General features: G+C 37.2%; 3 protein-coding genes across 3 annotated transcripts; 2 read left to right on the plus strand and 1 right to left on the minus strand.

The window, feature by feature from the left end:
* Positions 1-767: 767 nt before the first annotated feature.
* Positions 768-3,036, plus strand: AK88_04528 (uncharacterized protein; the record flags this gene model as incomplete). Its single annotated transcript, XM_012482138.1, has 10 exons — positions 768-892; positions 1,027-1,168; positions 1,265-1,325; positions 1,422-1,461; positions 1,573-1,619; positions 1,869-1,929; positions 2,073-2,161; positions 2,323-2,399; positions 2,664-2,789; positions 2,944-3,036. 10 exons carry the CDS (start codon positions 768-770, stop codon positions 3,034-3,036), a joined length of 861 nt encoding a protein of 286 aa, XP_012337561.1.
* A 447-nt stretch (positions 3,037-3,483) lies between these two features.
* Positions 3,484-4,763, minus strand: AK88_04529 (uncharacterized protein; the record flags this gene model as incomplete). The annotated part of the gene is made up of 3 exons (XM_012482139.1): positions 3,484-3,633; positions 3,792-3,950; positions 4,131-4,763. 3 exons carry the CDS (start codon positions 4,761-4,763, stop codon positions 3,484-3,486), a joined length of 942 nt encoding a protein of 313 aa, XP_012337562.1.
* A 3,330-nt stretch (positions 4,764-8,093) lies between these two features.
* On the plus strand, positions 8,094-11,279 carry AK88_04530 (uncharacterized protein; the record flags this gene model as incomplete). The annotated part of the gene is made up of 1 exon (XM_012482140.1): positions 8,094-11,279. One exon carries the CDS (start codon positions 8,094-8,096, stop codon positions 11,277-11,279), a length of 3,186 nt encoding a protein of 1,061 aa, XP_012337563.1.
* Between the last annotated feature and the right edge of the window lie 684 nt (positions 11,280-11,963).

The following is an 11,963-nucleotide window of genomic DNA, read 5'->3' on the forward strand; positions in this document are numbered from 1 at the left end:
TTTTTTTTTTTTTTTTTTTTTTGTACATTTTTGGCTTTTGAATGCACACCGTTATTTCTACTTTAATTTTTACTGCGATTATTTTTATCATTAAATTTTTGAATTTAATGCGTTGCTTCTGCAATTCGGGTTTGTTTTTTTTACTCCGCAGTTGTGATTATATTTTGTTCCCTTCAGTCTTTTTTTTTTTCACTACGACGTTGTTATTATTTATGTGTGCGATTAAATAAATGACTAAATGGTTATTTAAACGGAAAATAATTTTTTTTTTTTTCTGTATCTCCTCCCCATAAGAGACGTTTCTCGTTTAATTTCCTTCCCAAGGATGTTTTTAAAATACTGTTTTCCTTCCTCGTCTAAAGGCTGCTTTTATTTTTTGAGAGGACTTTGTGAACACAAGCGCAACATTTTTGCGCAGGAAAAAGCGAAACGTTGACTGCAGATATGGAAGCTAGCCATGCTGTATATACAGGAACGCAAAAATAATATTTTTTTTTTTTTTCCTATTTTACGAAAAAGTGCTGATCTTCTAATGCCTGAGTACAGGTGAAAATACTTTAGCGTGAGAATAGACTCACTTCTATACGTGTCAAATTGTGTGATTAATTTTTCGAATGCTTGCAACGCTGTTGTTCAAATCAGTGTAACAGTTGTCTTATTGTTTTTTTCCTGCACGGAATTTTTTTTTTTCCCCCTTTTTCGCTTGTTTCCCGCCATTTTCACACAGCACGGCCAGAATCCTTATATTGACTACTTTCCTGGCTAAAATGAAAAGAGCGTGCGTGGTTGTTTTTTCTTTCCTTCTGTTTGTTGTTTCCCAGGGTATTTGCGTTTACTATAAAAATCCTCGCTTCAGTTCCCTGGCTACCAATTCGAAAAAGGACTTATCGGAGTAATCGGGAAAAGAAAATTTTCAGTCCACGGAAGGATAGATGAAAATGCAGTTTACATCTCCATGTGCTTCCTTCCATGTCCATGCGCCCCCAACCGATGAGGTATACGTTAATTTTACTGCCTCCTTTGTAGTGATCTGATAGAATTGAACAAGTTAAACGAAGAGTTAATTTCGAACGAAAGAGAAGATGAAGACGAGGATGAGGATGATAATGAGGAAGAAAATCTCGAGAATTCCAATTTTGATGACATAGCTCGAGACAGCCTCGAAAATGTGAGTTCCTACTTTTACGTACGAGGATTTTCACGTACACCTGCGCAGCTGTATGCACACATATGAATAGGCATTTTCTCCTTTTTCTTTTAAAAGGCCGAGGGGCAGGCAACTGTGGACCTTGAAAATGTAGAAATGGATAAACTCCTCGACGAAGGTTTTTTTTTTTTTTTTTTTTTTTTTTTTTCTACCCTTCCTTAGTACCCTTATGATTTCATACCTTCACACACACTGCCCATTTTACCCTTTTAAGAAATATTCAGGATAATTCAGGAACGACTGAAAAAGTTATGGTTAGACAGGAAGGGACCAAATTATTGAGATATTATTCCGGTGTTGCCACTTTAGGGCTTCCAATTAGAGCTCCTAAACATTTTGGCCTTCTTATGGTGCCCCCGTTTTAGGTACATTGGAAATTGCAGAAGGGACTACTCCGGTGTCTGTCCTTTGGGTTAGCAAAGAGGGAGAGACAAAACACTTTACTTCATAAGAACAAATGAAAGGATGTCCACCTCACAATGAGCAACAAAATTACCCATTTGCTTTGCTAATATTTTTAAATGGAAAAAAAAAAAAAAAAAATGAGGATAAATGTTTGCCCTTGTGCGATATTTCACAGTGCAATGCCTGCCTCTACAGTAACAGAGTTTTATAGGTGACTACACTCCTAAATTACCATTTTGCGTTTCTATTTTTTAAGGATGGAAAGTATCCGCTTATGATGAGAATCTTTGCATCCCACCTGAAACGTACGAAGGACCGTAAGTTGTCCCTAAAGAAAAAGGCTCATGCTGACGTAGTGCGCTTACACCCCGATACTTGTGTTCACCCGTGTGCGTTGCATGCTGCTAATCTTGTGTTCCACGATTGTGTAATGTATTTCAACCCTATCCCCTTCGGGCAGATGCAGATCAATAGATTTTTCGAACAGCAAAAATGTGGACAAGGAACTGTTCGCCTGGAAGTGTGAAGTGCAGTGGCCCTGCACGAACCGTAAGAGAAGAAATTTCATGTTGGGCGAGAACCGAAGGGGGCGCCAACACAGCTTTCCTATATGATCACACTTTGGTAAAACGATGCAACTGTTCTTCACTAACGTGGTGAGAGAGACCAGAAAAAAAAACATTACTCAAAACGCTTGCCCTTTTTCTAAGCCCCCAAATTAAGAGTCATGGAAAAGTGTCCCTTCAGATGGACACTCGTGGGCAGTAATTTGTGCATAGCACCGGAGGTAAATGCTAACTACATTGTGCACTTTATTCATTTCGCGGGGGGGAAAAAAAAAATATACACACGAATAACTATATATCATGCTTGTTACACTTGCAAAAGTGTTTCATCTGGTGCTCGAGTTCTGCGTCCAGGAGCTGAAACAAAAGACCAGCGAAACACGTGCAGCCTCACACGCATATGCATGTCTAATTTTGAAAAGTTGTGAATGGGAAAACGCTTCAGATAAAATTCATGGCGCCAATATTTTCCCACTCATTTGAAGGATTACATTGGGAAGTGCTCCCCCGCTATGGACTTCGCACATTACGATTACGAGACACGCGTTAGATGGGCCGCTGAATGTAAAAGAAGAAATGAGAAAAAAGGGAAAGAAAATAAAATCCCAGGGGTAGATAAAATAACACATGCCCTTACCAGAACAGTTGTCTACTTTTCCCTTTCCACCATAGCTAATTGCACCATGTTGACAATTTTTTTTTTTTTGCGCGTCCTTGAAACCATATTTAGGTAACGTCCAGTGGGCTCCTCTACCTCCACCTAAGATTGCAAAATCGAAGGACACAATTTTGAGGGCCTCCTCCGGGGGCCCCGTGGAAGAAAGTGGAAACATTATAAAAATCGTCCCAAAAAAGTGATTTTGTTTTTTTTTTTTTAAATTTGGAGCAAATATATTGTGCCGCTTGTTCTTCCCATAAATGTGCTTATCCGTTTTCATAAAATAGTGAATTATTTGAGCATCACTTATATTTAAAAATACAAAGTTTTATTAAAAATGTAAAAATTTTACAAAGTGGTATATGTTAATTAAAAAAAAATTATGAACAACGCATCCAACAACGGCGAGGGGAGACACAACTTGGGGGTAGGGAAAAGTAAATTGTGTCAACAGAAAAGGGCGCCCCTAAATTTTTGCCATAAATGTGAGAAAATTTTTTCATAGACGTAACATGTTTATCATACACAAAGGAGCAAGGGACGTGTGCATAAAAGCAAATGCTTATATTCCAATGGTGACAAAAAAAAAAAAAAAAAAAATTAGCTGCTTTGAGGTTTCCCAAACGACATGCTGCTAATTTCCAGAATTACTGATTTTTTAATTTTAACAGATTATTTTTAATTTCTGTCTTCACTTCCTCCGGGTTTAAGTTTAGCGGATCTTCCAACTCGTTTTGAAATCCTGGGATGCAGCCATTTTCGCACTTACACTTTCCCCCCAGGTAGGACGGAATGTTCTGCAAAAATAAAATAAATCAAATATAATAAAATATAATAAAATAAAGGGTTTGCATTTGCGCACAGAGATGGCCACTTTCGTCACACCTTCATAAGCTGACTTGTGCGCAGCAGCCCGGATGCGCACTTCCCGAATGGTCTATCTTTTGCGACGTACATTTTTATCGACTAGTACAGAGAACCATTCGCAATCAGCAGGTTCCTTGTTTGAAATAACTTTGGGGATTTCCAATTTGTTCAGCGTCCTGCGGCTTATCCCGAAGGCCTTCAGAGTTTCTATGGTTATTCTTATGTAGGACGGCGCGTTTATTAGGTACTGAAGGGGAAGGATGCAAAGTCACGCAATGTTAATGTGTGCGTACATGAAAGGATATAGTGGAGGAGAAGTTTCAGTGGGAAGATACTCCTCTATATATGCCGGATCAAATGCAATACGCGCTCTTCACCCTCGAATGTGCATGTGTGCGTGCGTGTGGCTCGAAACGAAGAGACGTACCGTTTTTCCAACCAACTGCGGGTGCAGAAATTCGGAAAGTTTTGACGTGGTGGCAAAAACCCTCAAGAATCTCCTATCAAATTTTTTCAACATAAATCCTTTTAAGTCGATAAACCGAAAAGTTCGACAAATGAAGTTGTGCTTTTTTGTGTGTTCATTACATACAATAAATTCATGCTCATTGGAATAAACAATATAATCAATTAGGATATTTTCTGGGACGTGGTCCAGGAGAAGGGTAAAATTACATAACCTAAGTCTACCAATAACAATTGGTTGCTCATCTATGGTCGTCTTATGAGTACATGCAGCTAGGGACTTTTTTATAAGCGAATAATAGGGCTTTATACTTATTGGTAATATAACGTCTTCTTCCGTTTTGAAGCATACTTTTTTATTTTTTTGTAATGGCTGCATGTTGGTTTTCCTCCAATGAATCGCTTTTTCAATGGAGTTTGCTGCTTCATCTAACTTGTCCCCATAGCTAAGAATGTACCTTATTATTATCGAATCCTCCGTTTTTTCGCTTATATTTTTTGTTTTCAATATGGACTTTATTTTCTTTATTTCTTCTCCATATTTCTTTATGAGTGCATCTAAGTTAGATGACAGATTCCCCGCGTCCAAAGTCATACTTACCTTTTCTGAAGCACTTGGGGATTAGGGCGGTTATCAAGGGTGCACAAGAAGTATAATGGGTGGTTTCAATTTCGACCAGGGGGTAACGCAACTGCGGAGTGCATATGCTCCGGTCAATGCTCTTTTACTGAGCTTGCATATACACACAGGCAGTTTTCCCTCTCAGTGTGAACAGTTCTTTGGTGTCCTTTTTTTTTGGGGGGATGCTTTTTGAGGAAAAAAAGGAAAACACGTTAAAGGGAAAAGAATATTTTCGCACAGTATCATATGTTAAAAAATTTTAAACATGTGATTTCCTTGCTTTAAAAAAAAAAAAAAAAAAAAGCAGCTACTAGCAAAACTTAAGACGATATAACAGAATGTATATAACGTAACACGTATGGGGACACAATTTCGCATAATTTGCTAAACTTTGCGCAATTTTATCGAATTGTGTAGGTATATATCACAATTTTGTCATATGCGTTTTTTCCCCCTCCACGTGTACACAAATGCGTGTGGTCAAGTGTTTGGATATATGTTGGGAACAAAAAAAAAAAGGGCAGGACAAGAAAAAGGAAAAATATAGGAAAATAAAAACAAAATTCCAACCCTAAAAATAAGTTATTAAATCCAATTGGTACGTTATTAAAGGGTACAGAAAAGGGACAAATTTGGACAAAAAAGTTAAATGAAATGGAGGCGGGAAAAAAAAACGAAAAACATTACATTATTACACTGCCGCTGTGCAATGCCGCTACGCACTGGCGCTATGCACTGCAGCACCTGGTGACTACAAAGGAATTAACTGCATAATAATCAACCATATCAGCAACAAGGCAAAAAATTTGGACAAATAAAATTAAAATGTGTTCATGTGAAAATGTAAGGCATTCTTGCATCTTAAATATACTCATTTAAAAAGTGAACAATACTTTCCCCCCTTTGTGTGGTACTTGGAAAAAAAAAAAAAAAAAGAAAAAATGTATGCACATATATACATAACTTTAAAATGTGCATATGGACGGCTTAAGACCCACGCTGCGACACTAAGTCTTCATAAAAATTTATTGACCTATTTGCGTACGTAAATGTAGTGTTAACGTAAAGGAGGAGAAACGTCACAATGGGCATTTAACGTAACAACAAAGGCTATTCTACACGTGCCTAAAAAATAACTGTTTTTTTTTTTTTTTTTTTTTTTATAATGCATAAAGTTTGAGGAGCGGAAACGCGAACATATGACGTTGGACAGGGGTAATAAGGGAACACGGGGTCACTAAAGCGGGCTGAAAATCGGTGGACTGCACTACACAGGAGATAGAAGGAACTCGAGTATGTGAATGAGGTGACAAAAATAGGAAGAGACCGAGATTGGGTAACACAAATGGGGCAAAACGATAACACTGAAATAGGATGACACGCATGAGACAGTGGAGACAATACGATGTGGTAGAAAGACACAAAAATAGGTAAATGGGGTGGGTAACAACGTGACAACGCGAGCACAAAAAGGGAAACAGTTAGGTGAGCATATTCCTCTTATGCATCATTAAAGAAAAAAAAAAAAAAAAAAAAAAAGCTCGTGCAAGTGAACACTTAAATGAACGAAAAAATTTAAACAATGTTGAAAGCAAATGGATAAACGTGTTGCCCCATTTTGTAAAGCTGTTTTCTCATCTTCCTTCACGTGCTTATACACATTGGTATAGTATAAAATGGGAATGCCACACGTCGGTCATATGTTTTGGAAAATGCATTCACATACAGAAGGGGGTTGGTCAATCCTCCCATGTTGCTTATATGTATGTACATATATATACACACTTACACCATCCAATTTCACATAAGGGGTCAAAAGGGTGTTCTTTCACATAAACACATAGGAAAATACACAGCGCATGTCACATAAATGTGAATACATGGAAACTATAAATAATTCACACTTAGTGGCCGCTTCGTTTGGGCTTCTTTAAATATTTATCATTTTTTAAAAGAACAGGAGAAATCGTAAAAAAAAAATTAAAAACACCAATATGAAAATATATAAGTATAAATCGCAGCACTGCTATTTGCAATATGCATAAAAAAAGGTAACCACATATGTACGCACATGTATGTATATTTACGTACGTTGCTTCATCCCAAGTGATGGGTTACAATCTCCTCACACAGTTGGCTTCTTATGTGTAATGTAATATACATGAATGATCACACCCCATGAACAAGCAAGAGCCTTTTTTTCAGCATCAATAATATAGTACAGAAAAAAAAAAAATGTTATTCCGTTTGTTTCCCTCTCTCTTTTTTTTTTTTTTATGACATTTTAAGCTTGGCTTTTCTCAATCTGGCTCCGTCAAAGAAAAAAAAAAATTACGCCAATAGGACATTATTTTGTCTTTACCATTACTACAATTATATGTGAAGTTATTGCAAAGAGTACAATATTTCCGTGCTTTACTGGCAATAAATATATATGCAAAAAGGCATTGTAATTTTCGTTGCAATTTTGGATGCATGCCATTTTACGTACATTCGTAAAAATAACACAGTACACTGATTTCGTAGAATGTTGAATAAAGCCACAAGAGGGATGTAAAGACTCTTCGTTTGCGTGAACGGATCGACGGCAGATCCGGTGGCGCCAGTTAATTGCCGTAATGCCCTATTCATGACTTTCGAATGAGCATTTAAATTAGCGACGAAGAAGCATTGACCGCTATTGTTACAACAAAATGCGTAATTTTAAGTTTCACGCCGTTTTTTCTTGGAGGAACGAATTGAAAAATTCGCGAGCGCCTTGATTTTGGCGAAGTACACATAAGTAGTTGCAGGCGCGTGTAATCTTACATTATGCGCTTGATTTGGGATGGCCACGGAAATTTCCCATTTTTTTGAAGACCACATTTGCCAGCCTGCTTATGCCCCCGTTTACCATACATACATGTGTATATGTATTGTTCATATTATTATGTTACTTTTTTTGTCACCACCCCACACCCGTGTTAATCTGGCGTGTCGCACCAATTCACAATTGTGAGCGTATAGTCCTTTGTCTGCTACCTCACTTTATAAAGAAAGGAAAGTGTAAAACATGGACCCAAGTGCTTATAAGAATTTCCCCGTTTTCTACTTGAAACGGAAAGGTACGCGGAGAGAGAAAAGTGAACCGGGAGGCACCATAAAAAGACCTCAAAATGTGGTAAATTGCCCATCCCCCTTCAACCTCTTCAAACGCTTGGTACACCAAAAAGGGTGTTACCGAACTATGCTCAACTCACATATGAATACCCCTCCTCCTTCTTTCCCCCATTCCCACATATAACCCTAAAAGAATCAGTAAACATGGACAACGAGCAATTTATGCCCAAGCTAAACACACTAGAAGAGTATATTAATATCTGTTTCAACAATCTACCTTACCAAGAACTAACTATAGATAATAAAAAGAAGTTCCAAATTGAAAGCTTATGTGATTTTTTTGTTTTCTACAACTGCGATAGGGTTATATGCACATTGATTGAAAAACAATGTAAAAATAAAACGCTATGTTTTTTTAGCGATTTGTGTGAAAAAATAGACAATAAATACTTTAAAAATGCGGATCATTTTTTAAAGCATTTTGTAGAGACATGGAATAATTTTTCCTCCGTTGTAGTTCATTTAGACGAACTGTTCAAATCCTTTAGAACGTATAATAAAAACGCGTGCTCCAATTTTGAGTGCCCGTCATATATATTTAATCAGTTGTGGAAGAAGTGCATAAATAGGTATCTGCCTGTGAAGAGAATTCTCATTCGCAGCGCTTGTGATTATTTAAAATGTGACAAGGTGTTTTGTGAAAAGAAATTTTATCAGTACATTTGTATGAACATGCACGATGATGCTTTGGACAGCAGGGATAATGAATATGATGGAGTTTCTCTTTCCCGTGCAGCGGGGAGAGTAGGAAGTACTCTCGGAGGGGGTCGCAACGTGAGTCTGGTTGGTGCGAGAAGTCTCAGTGATGATACTTCCACCGTAGAGAACCGTTGGAGCGTAAATTCTAACAAGGTCAACGAGGGCGACAACGGGGAAAGCTGTGACAGCGCTGGGGAGGAAGTAAAAATGGGGGAGGCTGTAATGGGAAGAGGTATCAGTGATACTACATACGTTAACACGTCCTCCCTTGTTAATACACATATGGGGATAGAAAAAGCAGAGAATGAACAATCGCATACGAATGACCCCAACATCTTCTTTGGTGTGAGTGAGGAGGGAACGAAGAATGATGCGCCCATAGATGACAAGCTGCTGTGTGCAGGCCTGAGGATCATAGACATGCTGGGACTGTATGACGAATTTGAGTACACATACAAAAATGATACGCAGGAGTATTACGTGGAGAAGGTAAAGGAACATATGTCCAATGATGATATTGTCACAGAGATGATGGAAGATACCAAAATGGAGGGGAAAAACGCCAAACGTGACCTTCCCGAGGAAATCGAAAATTACCTCTGCCACGAACAAATGAGATGTAGGAAATTTTTAAAAGAAGAAACAGAAATATATATTTTAAAAATGCTAAAAGAAGTGCTAATTGTAAGAAACAAGGATATCCTTTTTAAAAATGTGTACATAAAGCATTATATTGAGAATGAGAAATATGATAGTCTGAGGATGCTCTATTTATTTTCCCTTCACATGAATGACACGGAAAATTTTTGTGATATATTTTTTAAAGCAGTGGAGGAAATAGGCCTTGACATAATATACGAGGTGTTAAAAAAGAGAGACAATTTGAATACCCTCTGCGATGCACTTATACGATTAGTAAATTATAAACTAAACATTGACAGAGTGATTATCATCTCCTTTCGATATTCTTCCTTTTTTACAAACAAGTGGAAAGAAGTTTTTGAGCATTTTCTGAACAAGGGGAACCATGCAGAGAATTACATGCCAGTGATACTCAGCATTTACTTGAACAATTTGTTGATGATGTACAATACAGGCTTGAAGAAGCTGAAGAAATATTACATAATTAATAAACAGCTGAGAAAGGGTAGAAGCAAGAAAAATAACTTTTTGTTTGAGAAGAATTGGCAAAGTTTTTGCAACGAATCTGTTATCGAGGGGGTGGAACAGGAAAGCTCAATTTCGACGGACAGCGATACAATGATGGTGGTCAAAAAATATTTAAAAAATAAAAAAAGGAAAAAAAAATTCCTTCATCGCGTGACCCATATGGGTGAAGAAGGTACCCATAGTGATAACCAGGCCGCAGAAGAACCCAACGATAGCTGCGACGAAGAAATGATACACGCCCACACAGAAAAAATGGAAAAGCTATTTAAAAAGTATCATGATGTAGGAAAGTACATTATAAACACGGTCACCATAATTCTGAGTCTTTTTAAATACCTAAGTGATAAAGAAAAATTCGAGAAATATTTTCGAACATTTATGTGTAAACGATTAATAAATGATAAAAATTTTAACATCGTTCTGGACGTGAAAGTTTTTAAAACTCTTAAAAAAGAATGTGGTCCCCAATTTACCAAAAAAATTGAAACCATATTGAAGGATATGAAATTTTCTTGTAAAGGCATGCAGGATTTTTACAAGGAAACTGCACACAATGGCATAAAATTGCTCAAAAAAAAAAAGTATGCCGTTAACGTTATATATAACGATGTCTGGGAATACAACAAATTAGAAGGTGATATTATTTACCCAGAAGCCATAAAGTTATGTAATGAATATTTTTGCAAATATTACGCACTTGCTAATAAAGCCAAAAATATTAAGTTCCTTCCATTATATGGACTATGTACTTTGAAAGTCGATTTGGGAAAGATAAAAGGGAAAAAATGTTCTACATCGAGTGGCTCCTCATGGGAAAGTGTAGACTATCGTGAAGTCGGAAAGCATGTGACACGTGGAAAAAGAGGCTCCAGAGGTGATAGCATAAGTAGCGGGAACGGAAACCCCAAGGATAAAAATATTGTTCGTGAAGATGAGAATTGCAAAAATCAGGGGAGGTTCCTTTTCACGGTAACCACTCTGCAAGCAACCGTTCTGATGTTATTCAATGAGAGGCCACAATACAGCATAAGCGAATTGACCGACCTCACAGGGTTCTCCAGGGATCATTTAATAGAGTACTTACAAGCCATATACACTGGTTACGAAACCAACATATTAATTTATGACGAAGAACATGAAAATTTTCAGTTAAATGTGAACTTCCAAACGGACAATAAATATTTAGTGGTCAACTATTCAGACCAGACGTATAAAGACAACGCAGCCATACCTGCGTTGACACAAGACGACCGGGACTTGGAAGACAGAACTCTACACATGGATGCATCCATTGTGAAGTTCTTAAAAACATGTGGAAAAGCATCCGAGAGGGACATTTGTGCGCACACTCGCCAAAAAATTAACAACTGCACGAATGAACAAATTAAAAACAGACTTGCATCCCTCATTAGTAGGGAGTTTATATTCTTACAAAATAATGTTTATTATTTTGAGTTGTGAAGTGTATGTGTGGGGCAGGTACACAAAATGTGACACTCTTCTCGAGAACAATGTCTTTTTCCTTTTTTTTTTTTTTTTTTTTATTTAATTCAAAATGTTTTTGTGAGGAATTATGTCTTCCCCTCTTTTTGCACTACATTTTTGTTCTCCCCCCGTGGGTTCAGTAACGATTTCCTCCCGTCCCCAAATTAACCCTCCCCCTTGAATGTCCTGATTGTGGGCGTCCCTATGTGCGTAATGCGTGAGGGGACCAGCTGATGTATCTTCATACACATGCATGCCGTAGCAGCCCACATGGATGCTCTTCCAAAGTTAAACTTGATTAAATTTCTTAACAAAAAAAACGTTCGACGTGATACTGAACAGTTTTCATTGTAAATTACGTATAAAAAAAAAAAAATGGTTAAGCAGTTTTTAAAAACAAATGACTAATATTCTTTTATCTTTGGGTTTTAAATCAAAAGGGCGGGAAACATACATAAATGCGCAGTACGCGCGTGTGCCAAAAAATAATAAACAGATAGCCATCTACATACCTGTATGCATATGTTGACAAAATGAAATTTCAAAAACAAATGTAACAACATTACAACAGGACTTATGACGAGCATAGTTAACACTTGATCAGTCATAGGCACTGACTTGTAAAGCAAAAAAAAAGTCTAACATTTTTTACCAAAAAAA

This window comes from Plasmodium fragile (genome assembly GCF_000956335.1).
Source record: "Plasmodium fragile strain nilgiri unplaced genomic scaffold supercont1.66, whole genome shotgun sequence".
Lineage (NCBI taxonomy): Eukaryota > Apicomplexa > Aconoidasida > Haemosporida > Plasmodiidae > Plasmodium > Plasmodium fragile.